The sequence below is a fragment of the Gorilla gorilla genome, chromosome 18, assembly GCF_029281585.2.
Source record: "Gorilla gorilla gorilla isolate KB3781 chromosome 18, NHGRI_mGorGor1-v2.1_pri, whole genome shotgun sequence".
Classification (NCBI taxonomy): domain Eukaryota; kingdom Metazoa; phylum Chordata; class Mammalia; order Primates; family Hominidae; genus Gorilla; species Gorilla gorilla.
Window position 1 is genome coordinate 12478641 of NC_073242.2, and position 16096 is coordinate 12494736.

The window sequence follows — 16096 nt, forward strand, 5'->3', positions numbered from 1 at the left end:
GTAATGGGGAGTGGATAGCCTCCGTATTGATTAAGAAGGGGATGGACTTACCCTCCACTGTGAGAGTTACCCGATGCTCGGGGTCCGTGATGGTTTATGGGGCTTCCAAGGCGATTGGGCAGCGTCAGTCTTCAGCCGCTAAGCCAAGAAGATCTGGGAAGGAGTCAGAGAACCTTGGGCCAGAGTTCCAGGGGCTCTGGGGAGTGGCTGCCAGGTGAGTTGAACAGTCTGATTTTCATGGGGTCCCACACAGATGGGACGCGGCTTAGGAGGAATCCCGAGCTGCAGGCATTCCTTGGCCCAGTGGCCAAATTTCCGGCACGTGTAGCAAGCTCCTGGGGGAGGAGGTTCTGGAGGAACGCCTGGCTGTTGCGGTTCAGGCATTTGGAAGTTCTTGTGTGCTGGAGATGTGGCTGGAGTTTGTCTCACAGTGGAGGCAAGCAATTTCAACTTTTTTCTATTATTGTACACCTTGAAGGTGAGGTTAATTAAGTCCTGTTATGGGGTTTGAGGGCCAGATTCTAATTTTTGGAGTTTTATTTAATGTCGGGAGCAGATTGGGTAATAAAATGTATATTGAGAATAAGACGGCCTTTTGACCTTTTAGGGTCTAGGGCTGTAAAGCGTCTCAGGGTTGCTGCCAAACAAGCCATGAACTGTGCTGGATTTTTATATTTGATTAAAAAGAACCTAAACAGTATCTGATTTGGGATAAAGAAAAAGGAGCATTAACCTTGACTCTGCCTTTAGCTCCAGCCACCTTTTCAAGAGTAAATTGCTGGGCAGGTGGGGGAGGGCTAGTCACAGAATGAAACTGTAAGCTGGTCCAGGTGTGAGGAGGGGAGGTGATAAAAGGATTATAGGGTGGAGGAGCGGAGGCTGAGGAAGAATTGGGACCTAGCTCGGCCTGGTGAGGAGGAGAGGTCAGATGGGTCTGTAGAAAAGGAAGATTAGAAAGACTCAGCGACGCTTGGGGTTGGGACTGAGGGGACAGGCGGGAGGGAAAGAAGGAAGATTTGGGACGAGTTGCAGTGGGCACAGAGACTAGGAAGGGGCTGATGTGTAAAAGAATGCCTGGACATCAGGCACCTCAGACCGTTTGCCCATTTTACGACAAGAATTATTTAGATCTTGTAGGATGGAAAAATTGAAAGTGCTGTTTTCTGGCTATTTGGAACTACTGTCGAGTTTGTATTGGGGTCAAGCGGCATTGCAGAAGAAAATCAGACGCTTAGATTTTAGGTCAGGTGAGAGTTGAAGAGGTTTGAAGTTCTTAAGAACACAGGCTAAGGGAGAAGAAAGAGGAATGGAAGGTGGAAGCTTGCCCATAGTGAAGGAGGCAAGCCCAGAGAAAAGAGTAGAGACATGGAGAAGGGGTGGGGGGTTCTTGCTCTCCAGAAAAGCAGAGAAGGGGTTGGGGCACGGAAATAAGGGATTGGGGCATAGATATAAGAGGTTGGGGCGCAGAAATAAGGGATCGGGGCGCAGAGATATATGGGGTTGGGGTACTTACCCCTCCCCTAGACAAGCAGAGAAGGGGTAGAGACACGGAGAGAAGGGGCTGGTGTACTTGCCCCTTCCCCAGAAAAGTGGGACTTGCCGCTAAGGGTGAAGGAGCAAGGCAGGCGTCCCTGCGTGGTCTGACACCTTTGAAACGTGGGTAAATAATCAGGCGTCCCTGCAATGATTAAACACCAAGGGAAGGCTGCCTTCCCAGTCTCCGACTGGCGCCGGAGTTTTGAGTCCACGGATAAAACGTGTCTCCTTTGTCTCTACCAGAAAATGAAAGGACTTGAAATTAAGAGAAGGGAGAGATTGAAGTGTTTCATGCGCGTCCGTGTGAAGAGACCACCAAACAGGCTTTGTGTGAGCAACATGGCTGTTTATTTCACCTGGGTGCAGGTGGGCTGAGTCCGAAAAGAGTCAGCAAAGGGTGGTGGATTATCATTAGTTCTTATGGGTTTTGGGATAGGCGGTGAAGTTAAGAGCAATGTTTTGCGGGCAGGGGTGGATCTCACAAAGTACATTCTCAAGAGTGGGGAGAATTTCAAAGAACCTTCTTAAGGGTGGGGGAGATTACAAAGTACATTGATCAGTTCGGGTGGGGCAGAAACAAATCACAATGGTGGAATGTCATCAGCTAAGGCTATTTTTACTTCTTTTGTGGATCTTCAGTTACTTCAGGCCATCTGGATGTATACGTGCAAGCCATAGGGGATGCGATGGCTTGGCTTGGGCTCAGAGGCCTATCATTCCTGCCTTATGTTAATAAGAAAAATAAAATAGTGTTGAAGTGTTGGGGCGGCGAAAATTTTTGGGGGGTGGTATGGAGAGAGAATGGGCGATGTTTCTCAGGGCTGCTTCAAGCGGGATTAGGGGCAGCGGGGGAACCTAGAGTGGGAGAGATTAAGCTGAAGGGAAGTCTTGTGGTAAGGGGTGATATTGTGGGGATGTTAGAAGAAACATTTGTTGTATAGAATGATTGGTGATGGTCTGGATACAGTTTTGGATGAATTGAGAAACTAAACGGAACATACAAGGTCCAAATAAAAGAAGAAGAAAAATGGGTATTAAAGGACTAAGAATTGGGAGGACCTCGGACATCCAATTAGAGAGCGCCCAAGGGGGTTCAGCGTAATTACTTGCTTGGTTGGCAAGTTTTTGGGCTCTATGCTTGAGTTTTTTTTATGTTGTCATACATCAGGCCAGATTGATTTAGGTAAAAACAACACTTCATTTAAGAATATGCAGAGTCCTTCTTTTTCAACAGTGAGTAAGTCAAGGCCTCGGTGGTTTTGGAGGACAACTGCAGCTAAAGAGTCAACTTGGGCCTGGAGGACTGATAAAGTTTGTGACATGTCTGTGATGCTAGCAGAGAAGTCATTAGACAGGCTACGGAAGGTCGTGACAGAGGTTGAAATGCCTGCTATTCCAGTACCGAGAGTAATAGTGGAGGCAGAAAGTCCTCAACTGACCATCAAGGGAATTAGTGGAATGACTCTTCTTTGTCGTGTCGGTGTCATGAGGGGAACAGGGAGCTCTTCGGTCCTATTTGCAAATTGAATTTTGGGAGTAAGGAAGACTAGTGTGCATGTGCCTGTCCAATTAGCAGGTAGACACATGTTAGGTAAAGGATCCACAGAGGAAGAAGAGACCTTGTGCAAGGCAAAACTGGAGATGTAAAGTAAAAAGATGAGGAGTGCTGCAAGGGGTGTCTTGTACCTAGAGTCCTAGGGATCCAGCTAGGGTGGCAGCTGTCAGAGGTTGTAATGGGGACTGATGGGGTAACTGCGTAGAGGGGGAGGTTCAATTTTCATGGTGTATGAGAAAACGTTGAGTATCTACGAGCAACCTTTCACTATTATTTTCGGGGCTGGGTAAAAGTAAACAAGAGGAGGGCCTGGGAGGAAGAGTCTGAGCAAGGGGAAGGTAGCCAAGGATGGAGTGAAATACAGGGCAAGTGTCTTCCTAAGCAATCATTACTGCTAATGGTTTTAAGTTTGTCAGTATTGATAGAGGGCTTGTCTGTAATATGGAGCTGGAAGGCTCCCATTGTTTCAGTGATGTGTGTAGTTGTACTTCGGAGATGAAGAGTAAAGGAACATCGAGAAGGTGAAAGATTACCTAGGGGAATTCCAGTGGGTCTTTGCCGAGAGATACATATAGGAGCGGCCACAGGAATAGTAGTTTGTGTTGTGAGAGGTCCGAATACGGGGGTGGGGGGGGGGTAGAGTTAATATAAGGAGAAAGGTTTTTTAAATAAGTGCGAAGGAGGGCGGCAGCTTGCTGATGTGAAATGTCTGGGGAAGTCTTGCTGGACCTGTCTAGAAAGTAAATGAGTTCTTCAGGAGGGTAAAGGTGAGGGCTGTTAAAGGAAGTTCAGAGGTGTAAGCAGACAGGAGATGTTGCCCAGTCTGTCTGTAAGGTGGGGACAGCTGTGTAGGCACTGGAAGAAAGGGAAATGCAAAGCCAGCAGTTGTTCGTTAAGGAGGGATTAGAAGCGGCTAGGAGAGAATGGGTAAGGTTGATAGTGTGGTGGAGATAGCTGGGGAGAGGTAGAGGGTGGCATAAGAATGGGAATGAGAATAAGAGTGAGTATAAAAGTAAAGAATAGAACTTCATCAGGGTGGAAGTATTGGAGGGTGCCCTGCCAGCAAAGATCATCTATCCACTCTAAGAGGGAGTTAAGAGTGACAGTTTGGGGATAGCACCAAGAGATATCAGCTGTGATGGCTTGAAGAAGCAGTGTAAACAAGAGTAGGGCATTTATAAGTAGTTGAGAATGGAGAATAGGAGTATGATCAGACAGAAGATAGTAGGGATGACTAGTTTTTTGGGGCTCGGCCTAAGTGGGGGGGGTGACTTCGTAAAGCCCTGTTGCAAAAAGTAGGGTGAGGACGAAAGACCTAATAGAATGAAGGGATGTATTAGGCTCATAAGGGTTATTACTGTTCTTCAGAAATACGAGTGAGTTTAAGGGAAGTAGGGGAGAGTACTTGCGACTTCCAGGAGGAAGAGGAGGGATTAGGCTGGCTGTCCGATGGACACAGCTTTATTCTGGAACGGTGAACCCAGTGGGGAGGATCCTGCAGGTGGACGGCAGTCGGGGTACTATAGATGACTAAGTAGGGTCGGGTCCATCGAGGTTGTAGAGTTTGAGGGGTCAGATTAACAAGAACTGATCGTCCAGCTAGGGTGTCTTCATATGGCTGGGGATCTGGAGTAGGCAAGAGAAGCTTAGCAGCCTGGCGAATTTCCTGTCTAGCCTGCTGGAGGACTGGAAGACAGTCGCCTAGAGGGCTGGTGTCTGGGATGAGGTTGGGGCCAAGCAAGAAAGTGCGTCCATATAAAAGTTCAAATGGACTGTACCTACCCTGTAGCATGTCGAGGACAGGCTCTAATTCTGAGAAGAGCAAGAAGTAAAAGTACTGTCCAATCCTTTTTAAGTTGGAGGCTGAGCTTGGTGAGGTGTACCTTTAAAAGACCATTAGTCCGTTCTACCTTTCCTGAAGATTGACGATGGTAAGGGATATGAAGGTTCCACTGAATACTAAGAGCCTGAGAAACTGCTTGGGTGATTTGACTAGTAAAGGCTGGTCCGTTATCAGACTGTATAGAGGTGGGAAGGCTAAACTGAGGAATTATGTCTGACAGAAGGGAAGAAATGACTGCGGTGGCCTTCTCATACCCTGTAGGAAAGGCCTCTACTTATCTAGTGAAAGTGTCTACTTAGACTAAGAGGTATTTTAGTTATCTGACTCGGGGCATGTTGAGTGAAGCTAATTTGCCAGTGCTGGGTGGGGGCAAATCTTCAAGCTTGATGTGTAGGGAAGGGAGGGGGCCTGAATAATCCCTGAGGAGTAGTAGAATAGCAGATGGAACACTGAGAAGTTATTTCCTTGAGGATAGATTTCCACGATGGAAAGGAAATGAGAGGTTCTAAGAGGCGGGCTAGTGGCTTGTACTATAGCATAGCCTGCCTTTGCTGGTATGTGGCGATTAGGCCTGGTAGAACCGCCATCAATAAATCAAGCGTGATCAGGGTGAGGAACAGGAAAGAAGGAAATATGGGGAAATGGGGTGAATGTCAGGTGGATCAGAGAGATACAGTCATGGGGGTCAGGTGTGGTATCAGGAATAATGTGGGAGGCCAGATTGAGGTCCGGGCCAGGAACAATGGTAATTGTGGAACTTAACAAAGAGTGAATACAGCTGAAGGAGCCGGGGAGCAGAAAGTATATGCATCAGGTATGAGGAAGAAAGTAGATTTTGGAAGTTATGAGAAATGTAGAGAGTGAGTTGAGCATAGTTTGTGATTTTTAGGGCCTCTAAAAGTATTAAAGCAGTGGCAGCCGCTGCACGCAGACATGAGGGCTAGGCTAAAACAGTAAGGTCAAGTTGTTTGGACAGAAAGGTTACAGGGTGCGGTCCTGGCTCTTGTGTAAGAATTCTGACCGCAGTAACCATGCCTAGGAAGGAAAGGAGTTGTTGTTTTGTAAGGGATTGAGGTTTGGGAGATTAATCAGACACGATCAACAGGGACAGCACATGTGTTTTTATGAGAATTATGCCGAGATAGGTAACATATGAGGATGAAATTTGAGCTTCGGAGGGGGATACCTGATATCCTTTGGAGAATAAATGCTGAAGGAACAGAAGTGTGTCTTGTTGAGAAGATTCAAAGTAGGGGCTACAAAGAAGAAGGTCATCAATATATTGAATAAGGTGAGAAGCGGAGGGGTGGAAAGAAAGTAGATCATGAGAAAGAGCTTGGCTGAAGTAATGAGGGCTGTCCCTGAAACCTTGCGGCAGCACAGCCCAGGTAAGCTGCTGGGACTGATGGGTGTCTGGGTCAGTCCAGGTGAAAGCAAAGAGAGACTGGGACAAGGGGTGCAAGGGAATGCTGAAAGAAGCATCTTTAAGATCAAGCATGGAATAGTGAGTTGTGGAGGAAGGTATTGAGGACAAAAGAATGTACGGGTTGGGCACCACAGGGTGGATAGGTAAAACAATTTGGTTGATAAGGCGCAGATCCTGAACTAATCTGTAAGACTTATCCGGTTTCTGGACAGGTAAAATGGGGGAATTGTAAGGAGAGTTTATAGGTTTTAGAAGCCTATGCTGTAGCAGGCCAGTGATAACAGGCTTTAATCCTTTTAAAGCGTGCTGTGGGATGGGATATTGGCGTTGAGCAGGGTAAGGGTGATTAGGTTTTAATGGGATGGTAATGGGCATGTGATCGGTTGCCAGGGAAGGAGTAGAGATGTCCCATGCTTGTGGGTTAAGGTGGGGGGATATGAGAGGAAGACGCAAAGGAGGCTTTGGGTTGGGGAGAAGGGCGGCAATGAGATGCGGCGGTAGTCCAGGAATAGTCAGGGAAGCAGATAATTTGCTTAAAATATCTCGGCCTAATAAGGGTACTGGGCAGGTGGGGATAACTAAAAATGAGTGCTTAAAAGAGTATTGTCTAAGTTGGCACCAGAGTTGGGGAGTTTTAAGAGGTTTAGAAGCCTGGCCGTCAATACCCACAAGTTATGGAGGCAAGGGAAACAGGCCCTTGAAAAGAAGGCAACGTGGAGTGGGTAGTCCCCGTTTCGATTAAACAGAGGGTGGACTTACCCTCCACTGTGAGAGTTACCCAAAGCTTGGCGTCCGTGATGGTCCGGGGGCTTCCGAGGCGATTAGGCAGCGTCAATCTTCAGCCGCTAAGCCAAGGAGTCAGTCAGAGAGCTTTGGGCCAGAGTTCTAGGGGCTCTGGGAGTGGCTGCCAGGTGAGTTGAACAGTCCGATTTCCAGTGGGGTCCCGCACAGATGGGACGCGGCTTAGGAGGAATCCTGGGCTGCAGGCATTCCTTGGCCTGGTAGTCAGATTTCTGGCACGTGTAGCAAGCTCCTGGGGGAGGAGGTTCTGGAGAAACACCTGGCTGCTGCGGTTCAGGCATTTGGAAGTTCTTGTGTGCTGGAGATGTGGCTAGGGTTTGTCTCACAGTGGAGGCAAGGAATTGCAACTTTTTTCTATTATTGTATGCCTTGAAGGTGAGGTTAATTAAGTCCTGTTGTGGGGTTTGAGGGCCAGATTCTAATTTTTGGAGTTTTATTTAATGTCGGGAGCAGATTGGGTAATAAAATGTGTATTGAGAATAAGATGGCCTTTTGACCTTTTAGGGTCTGTGGCCGTAAAGCATCTCAGGGTTGCTGCCAAACAAGCCATGAACTGGGCTGGATTTTTATATTTGATGAAAAAGAGCCTAAACGCTATCTGATTTGGGATAAAGAAAAAGGAGCATTAACTTTGACTGTGCCCTTAGCTCCAGCCACCTTTTTAAGAATAAATTGCTGGGCAGGTGGGGGAGGGCTAGTCAGGGAAAGAAACTGTAAGCCGGAACGGGTGTGAGGAGGGGAGGTGATAGGATTATAGGGTGGAGGAGCGGAGGCCGAGGAAGAATTGGGACCTAGCTCGGCCTGGCGAGGAGGGGAGAGGTCAGATGGGTCTGTAGAAAAAGAAGATTAGAAAGACTCAGCAACGCTTGGGGTTGGGACTGAGGGGACAGGCGGGAGGGAAAGAAGGAAGATTTGGGACGAGTTGCAGTGGGCACAGAGACTAGGAAGGGACTGATGTGTAAAAGAATGCCTGGACATCAGGCACCTCAGACTGTTTGCCTATTTTACGACAAGAATTATTTAGATCTTGCAGATGGAAAATTGAAAGTGCTGTTTTCTGGCTATTTGGAACTACTGTCGAGTTTCTATTGGGGTCAAGCGCCATTGCAGAAGAAAATAAGGCATTTATTTAGGTTTTAGGTCAGGTGTGAGTTGAAGAGGTTTTAAGTTCTTGAGAACATAGGCTAAGGGAGAAGGAGGAGGAATGTAGGAAGGTTGCCCATAGTGAAGGAGGCAAGCCCAGAGAAAAGAGAGCATAGAGACATGGAGGGAAGGGGTTTGGGGGTTCTTACCCTCCAGAAAAGCGGGAAAGGGGTTGGGGCACGGAAATAAGGGATTGGGGCACAGAGATACGAGTTTGGGGTACTTGCCTCTCCCCCAGAAAAGCGGGACTTGCCGCTAAGGGTGAAGGAGAAGGGGTTGGGGGGTTCTTGCCCCTGCCCCAGAAAATCACAGAAGGGGTAGAGACACGGAAAGAAGGGGTTGGGGTACTTGCCCCTTCCTCAGAAAAGCGGGACTTGCCGCTAAGGGTTAAGGACCAAGGCAGGTGTCCCTGCGTGGTCTGACACCTGTGAAACGTGGGTGAATGATCAGAGGCGTCCCTGCAATGATTAAACACCAAGGGAAGGCTGCCTTCCCAGTCCGTGACCGGCGCCGGAGTTTTGGGTCCACGGATAAAACGTGTCTCCTTTGTCTCTACCAGAAAATGAAACGAATTGAAATTAAGAGAAGGGAGAGATTGAAGTGTGGCGCCAAGACTGAAAGGAGAAAGAGGTTGAGGGATAGTGAGGGAGGTTGGAGAAGAGAGTAAAAAGAGGCCGCTTATTGGATTTGAAATTGGTGAGATGTTTCTTGGGCTGGTGGGTCTGAGGACCTGAGGTCGTAGGTGGATCTTTCTCATAGAGCAAAGAGCAGGAGGACAGGGGATTGCTCTCCCAAGGGAGGTCCCCCAATCCGAGTCACGGAACCAAATTTCATGCACGTCCGTGTGAAGAGACCACCAAACAGGCTTTGTGTGAGCAACATGGCTGTTTATTTCACCTGGGTGCAGGTGGGCTGAGTCCGAAAAGAGTCAGCAAAGGGTGGTGGATTATCATTAGTTCTTATGGGTTTTGGGATAGGCGGTGAAGTTAAGAGCAATGTTTTGCGGGCAGGAGTGGATCTCACAAAGTACATTCTCAAGAGTGGGGAGAATTTCAAAGAACCTTCTTAAGGGTGGGGGAGATTACAAAGTACATTGATCAGTTCGGGTGGGGCAGAAACAAATCACAATGGTGGAATGTCATCAGCTAAGGCTATTTTTACTTCTTTTGTGGATCTTCAGTTACTTCAGGCCATCTGGATGTATACGTGCAAGCCATAGGGGATGCGACGGCTTGGCTTGGGCTGAGAGGCCTGACATTCCTGCCTTCTTATGTTAATAAGAAAAATAAAATAGTGTTGAAGCGTTGGGGCGGCAAAAACTTTTGGGGGGTGGTATGGAGAGAGAATGGGCGATGTTTCTCAGGGCTGCTTCAAGCGGGATTAGGGGCAGCGGGGGAACCTAGAGTGGGAGAGATTAAGCTGAAGGGAGGTCTTGTGGTAAGGGGTGATATTGTGGGGATGTTAGAAGAAACATTTGTCGTATAGAATGATTGGTGATGGCCTGGATACGGCTTTGGAGGAATTGAGAAACTAAATGGAATAAGAGAAGGAGAAAAACAGGTATAAAAGGTCTAAGAACAGTAGGTGTTCTAGAAAGGTGTGTTGTGTTAATGTGTGAATACTGACTCCCCTCCTCAGTCACTGAGGCGGGGAGGGTGTTTGGCTCTTCTGAGGCATGTGAGAGTTGGTTGTGCCTTTGGTTTTTTGTTTGTTTTTTTTTCTTTTGAGTCTTGCTCTGTTGCCCAGGCTGAAGTACAGTGGTCTGTTCTTGGGTCACTGCAACCTCTGCCTCCCAGGTTCAAGTGATTCTCCTGCCAAGCAGCTGGGATTACAGATGCGCACCACCACGCCCAGCTAGGTTGTGCGTTTGTTAGGTTCTCTGTGACTTTTACCCACTGTGCCATTCCTGAAAGAAATCTTTTTTTTTTTTTAATTAGAAGAATTACTAGAACTAGCTTGGCACTGTTGCACACAGTCTTTGTCTCAGCTACTCGAGAGGCTGAGGCAGGAGGTTCGCTCGAGCCCAGCCTGGGCAACATAGCAAGACCCTATGTCCGAAGGAAAAAAAAGGCAAAATCAGAATTACCAGAACTGATTTCACATGTGTAGGTAGCAGATGATGGCCATGCAATTCAGGTCTGTCTGAAGGCCCCCAGGCCTGGTACAAAATTGTGTAAGGCCAGTACAAGGCCCTGACAGGTTCCGAAGTGGCTGGACTGGAAGAGATGCCAAGTTCATAGCCTCCTAACCTGACTCCACCCAGCACTCCCTGGGCCCAGCGACGTTCCCTCCTGAAGCCTGAAATTCACCTCCACCTGAGGAGGCCATCTGCCTGGGGATAGGTTCTTGCAAAAATGAAAACACTGACTTCCAGAGGCAATTAATTCTTTTAAAGGATGTCAGATTTTTGGTACAAAATCATGGTTTCCACGTTGGCTTCATGCTCGGTGCTTTATGAGAAAAATCCCTTTTCTCTGCGGTTGTGTTCATTGTATTGTAAACCAATCGTAGATTATTTTAAGGTTTTGAGTTAGAGTGTTTATCCAATTTTATGAGGGAAATAAAGGAATTCCACGAGAAAAACGGGCTTTCCTGCAGGGCTCGGGGTTGCGGGAGCGGCAGATAACCTGATTCATTAACGTGAACCCAGTGGGATTGGTGGGGGTCATGGGGACACAGATTGGAGCACTCAACTCAGGCACAGGACCCCAGCAGAACATGCCCAGGTCCTCCTAGACATGGGCCCTTGCAGACTTTCTGAGGCCTCGGTTTCATCATCTTACCAAGGTGTGACCCCAACCATCATCTCTTGAACTTCTGGCCACAGAGCTCTGAGCAAGCTTCCATCATGACCCCATTTTGGAGACGGGGAGTTGGCGCAGCCACACTGCTGCTCGGTGGTAGAACCAGCATCTGACCTAGGCCACCTGTTCCAGAGACCCTGCTCTTAAGCCAGCAGCTCAGACCCCAGTCACGTGGGGCCATTTATTTATTTATTTAAGATAGAGTCTCCCTTTGTCACCCAGGCTGGAGTGCAGTGGTGCGATCTCGGCTTACTGCAACTTCCACCTCCCGAGTTCAAGCAATTCTCCTGCCTCAGCCTCCCGAGCAGCTGGGATTTCAGACGTGCGCCACCACGCCCAGCTAATTTTTGTATTTTAAGTAGAAATGGAGTTTTGCTGTGTTGGCCAGGCTGGTCTCGAACTCCTGACCTCAAGTGATCCACCCTTCTCAGCCTCCCAAAGTGCTGGGATTATAGGCATGAGCCACCACGCCCGGCCCACGTGGGGCTGTTTCAATTAAAATCAAATTAACTGAGTTCCTCCATTGCATTGGCCACGTTTCAAGTGTGCAGAGTGACACATGGCCAGTGGCTGCCATCACCGCTGATGTCGCCACGTCCCTCATCACAGGAATATCCCTGGCAGCCCTGCTCCCGGCCCTCTGCCCGCCCTGCTCCCAGCCCTCTGCCCTCCTGACGCTCCCTTGTGACTTGTTAGAAAAGCGTGGGTACAGCTAAAAAAAAAACACAAAACTGATGGCTGTGAGAATACTGTCACTCGCTGATGCCTTCTGTGTAGAAAAATAAGCCTTAGATCTTCGCAAGAACGTCGTGATGTCTCTCATAGGCATAATTACGTGTTCCAAGCCAAATTGCAGTTCAAGAGAAGGTTATAAATCTCTTCTTAATAACAATTGTACTCATGTTCCTGTCCTGGAAAATAAGAGGAAGGTAGCTGAAGAAACTCTCCCTGCCCAGTAAAATCTTGTTTTTTGGGTACTTTTGGGCTCCAGGGTCACATCAGCAATGGCCCGGGACACACGAGGGGGAGCCTTCATCTGTACTTCATGTCTTTGCAGGGTGGCAATGACCATGAGATCTTCACAGACCCCAGAACCGTGGGCTACTCCGTGACAGCGCCTGAGGACACGCGCAGGATCTGTGAAATGCTGTTCTCCTAACGCGGGAGCGGGAGGGGCGGGGTCCCGGCTGACAAGCCAGCATAGGGCATTCGGTGGCCAGAGCCGAGGGTCCTCCCACACGTGCTCACCCACCCGCAGCCCAGGCAGGCTCTGCGTGCTATGCCAGGCATGTGCAGTGTGGACCTCCACCTCCAGTGCCAGAAACTTCCAGAAGGAAGGAGAAAACTCTTGTCAAGAATGGCCCAGAGGAATGCCTCCCACAAAAGGTCTTCCCCACCCACCCCCAGCCCCCTAGTCTAATACCCACCCTGATACGTGCAATCATGTAGTTTTCGCGGAAATTTCCCCATAATTCTAGGATGATACAGAAAGAAAAAATGTGCCTGGACCCTCCCTCTTGGTGGCTCTGTGGAAACATAAGCGGTTTTTTTAATGGACCCCTGCATCAATACCAAAAATGGGGGTTTGGTAATGAGAAACAAGGACAGGCCATCTGCAGTGACCCAGCCCAGGATGAAGTTTACAAACACCTCCTGGAACGAAGCTCCCGCCTGCATGTCACCTTGATGGGGGCTGTGAGCGGGGCAGTGTGATGCCCAGTGACTAGGCGCACTCTGCGTTTTCCCGTGTTTGAGGCTGAGGCCTGCTGGACAGATGGCTGGCCAAGTGGGAGCAAACCCTAGGGAGTTTGCACCTCGGCTGGGCCGGATTCGGACCGGCTCTGTATTCACTACACTCAGAATAGCCTGGCTGCTTCTCTGTCTCCGAGACCAGAGGTAGTGGGAACCAACAGCTGGGCTGGAGAGTTGGTGCTGGCAAAACAGTCCTTCCCCTGGGGCCGGTTCTTACCCAGGTCCAGAGAAACCAACGCGGGATGTCAGACTTCACGAAAAGGACTTTCTGGTTGCCCCTGGCTGGCTTCCTGGAGGCGTTCACCTCTAGTTTCTCAGGGATGGAGCGAGAGCCCAGCCAGAGAACAGTAAGAGGAGCTGCTCTCCTATCTGCACTCACCCAGGCCTTCACCCAGACTTTACCACTGAGGCGGCTGAGTGCAGCTACAGCTAGGTCCGCGTCCCTCACTCTTTTCATCTTCTGCACGTTGTTCGTGAAACTGGAAGGATCCCGGGTCTCAGCCAGAACACGGTGGAAGAGAACTTGCCTAGGAAACGGTTCATGTGTCACTTTTCAGGATGTGGAAACACTGTGAGCCATACACCCTCCATTGCTTGGTGCTGGGGTTGTGTGGCCTCCACTGGGCACTTGCTGACCTGAGTCTGGGGCCAGGGGAGCCCAGGCTGCCCTGCACTCCTGCCTCCCAGCCCACAGCCAGGTGCTTTCATCACAGCTAAACCTGGTTCCCTCCAAACCTCCCAGCCACTCGGGCTTGTAACTGTCCGAGCCCCGGATCCGGTGGGGTGAAAGCAGCCAGCTCATCTCAGTGACTCACAGGACACAGCCATCCAGTGGCATCTTTCCTTGTTGAATGATACTGTAATGACCTTCCGAAGTGAAAAGTAGCACATTAAAGTGATTTTATTGTTTCCTGTTTCTCATTCCGATTTCTTTTTCCTTCTATGTTCCCAGATTCTGGAACGGAACCCTAGCCCTTCCAGGTCTGAGAGCCACTCTTTCTTTGCTCTGGATTTCTGTCACGTCGGGGGCCCCTCCCTCTGCGGAGTTGCATGTTGCTGTTCCTGATGCAGACTCCTCCTCCGCTGCTTTTCTGCCCACTGGGTCAGGATCTGCCATTCTTTACAAGTTTCCTTAACGTATTGCGTCAAAGCGAGACAACAGAGTCTTACTCAAACTTGTTTTAACCGGAGATGGAGCATCGCTGCTGTGTCACCGCCTGCACAGGGCTGCCCTCAGGTGAATACCCCGAGTCCGCCAGGCTGGGTGCTGATGCGCGGGGGTTTGGGCCGTCCCTGCCCCATTTCCCACAGTGGCTGCTTGAGACCCTCCCCAGGCCCCTTGAGCCCCTCCTGTACTGCCTGCTGCCTCCCTTTTGCAGTCAGAATTGACACTGCCCTTCCACCTTCTTTGTCATCACATTGCATCCCAGGCCTGCTTCCTGGGGCTTACTCCGAGGGCATCGGCTTGCCCCGCACTGTGGTGGGATGTAAAGTGATAACAGCTAAACGACGCATGCACAGCGTGTCCTGGTGCCTTCTGCGTGACCCCGGAGCAGCAGGTTCTGCACGTGGCAGGTAAGAGCACAGCTGCCAAGACTCCAAGCCTAGTTCTGCTGCTACAAGCTGCTGCGTGACTTAAGGTGAGTTCATCTTCGCCTCAGTTTCTTCCTCTGTCAAATGGGATAGTCCTTACCGTGTATGGAATTTAAAGCACTTTGAACAGTGAGTGTGAGCCATTAGTAACTCAAGTAATACCCCTTCCCAACCCAGAACCCTATAAGGCAGGGTCAGTCAGTCCCTCTCTCTGCTTTAGGGGGTTGCAGGATAAAGACACCGTCACAAGAAATTTAAACACAGTAGGTAAATTTTGAGCCACAGCAAAGCACAGAGGTTGCATCCAGGCCAGCTTAGCACTGTTGAAAGTTACCATCCCCAGCACTGCAGAAGCTGACCCTGAACTCAAGGTCACCCAGGGCTGAAGCCTCAGAGAAAAGGCCTGCGTTGAACCTGAGCAGCGGGTGAGTGCAGGGCAGGCCTCTGGCTCCCTGGAGGGAGAGGCTAGCCAGGAAGTTGAGCTTGAACCTGATCCCGAGGGAGAGGTGTGGGGCATGCTCATGATCTGTCCGGGAAGGTCTCTCCAGCTACTGGAAGGGGAGTGCCCACAGGGGCCAGGAGAAGGCAGTTGGGCAGATGTTGCCGTAGTCCGGACGCATCCAGGCATACGTGGTTTTGAATCACTTCCTCTCCAAGGGCTGCTGCTTCCTCTCCACCCCTCCCACGTGTTCTGGCTTTGGGCCCCAGCTGGCCACCTCAGCCTAGGCAGGCTCCTCCAACCTGAACGACAGGCAACCTCCACGCTGCCCGCCACGGCACCCCAAAGTCAAGACATAGAACTCATTCCACCTCCTTCACCCAAGGCTGCTTTCCCAAACGTCTTCCCAGTCCCACCTTCAGTTTTGTTTTTTGTTGTTGTTGTTGCTATTGTTTTTGAGATGAGTCACTGTTGTCGCCCAGCCTGGAGTGCAATGGCGCGATCTCAGCTCGCTGCAACCTCCGCCTCCGCGGTTCAAGCAATTCTACTGCCTCAGCCTCCCGAGTAGCTGAGATTACAGGCCCCCGCCACCATGCCCAGCTAATTTTTGTCTTTTTAGTAGAGACGGGGTTTCACCATGTTGGCTAGGCTGGCCTTGAACTCCTCACCACAGGTGATCCACCTGCCTTGGCCTCTCAAAGTACTGGGATTACAGGCATGGGCATGAGTCACCATGCCCGGCCTTTTTTTTTGTTTTTGAGACAGAGTCTCACTCTGTTATCCAGGCTGGGGTGCAGTGGCACAGTCTTGGCTCGCTGCAACCGCTGCCTCCAGGTTCAAGCGATTTTCCTGCCTCAGCCTCCCAAGTAACTGGGATTACAGGTGTGCACCACCACGCCCAGCTAATTTTTGTATTTTTAGTAGAAACCGGGTTTCACTATGTTGCCTAGGCTGGTCTTGAACTCCTGACCTCAAGTGATCTGCCCACCTCGGTTACCAAAGTGCTGAGATTACAGGCGTGAGCTACCACGCCTGCTCCCCACCTTCAGCTTTTGCCAAACCCTTCCTTGGCTACCCATGTAGTACTCCATATAGTAAGTCAGCAAATCTCATTGTTTTGAGCTAAGTGCTTACGTTAGGCTCTCCCTAAACAGGTTTGTTGGGCTGGTTTTTTCCCAATATGCTTTGGAAATCATTGTATAAT

The 16096-nt window shown here is 49.7% G+C and overlaps 1 protein-coding gene across 2 annotated transcripts in view; it reads left to right on the forward strand.

The window, feature by feature from the left end:
- The window catches only part of PMM2 (phosphomannomutase 2), a 52096-nt gene extending 38327 nt beyond the window's left edge, over positions 1-13769 (forward strand). Inside the window, exon 8 of one of the 2 annotated variants that reach the window (XM_004057175.5) lies at positions 12166-13769. In XM_004057175.5, coding sequence (XP_004057223.1) covers positions 12166-12267 — 102 coding nt within the window. In that variant the 3' untranslated portion in view covers positions 12268-13769. Of the gene's footprint in view, positions 1-1779; positions 5549-12165 lie in introns of those variants that run through there. The other variant, XM_063699988.1, reaches the window with a different exon arrangement.
- Positions 13770-16096: the final 2327 nt, after the last annotated feature.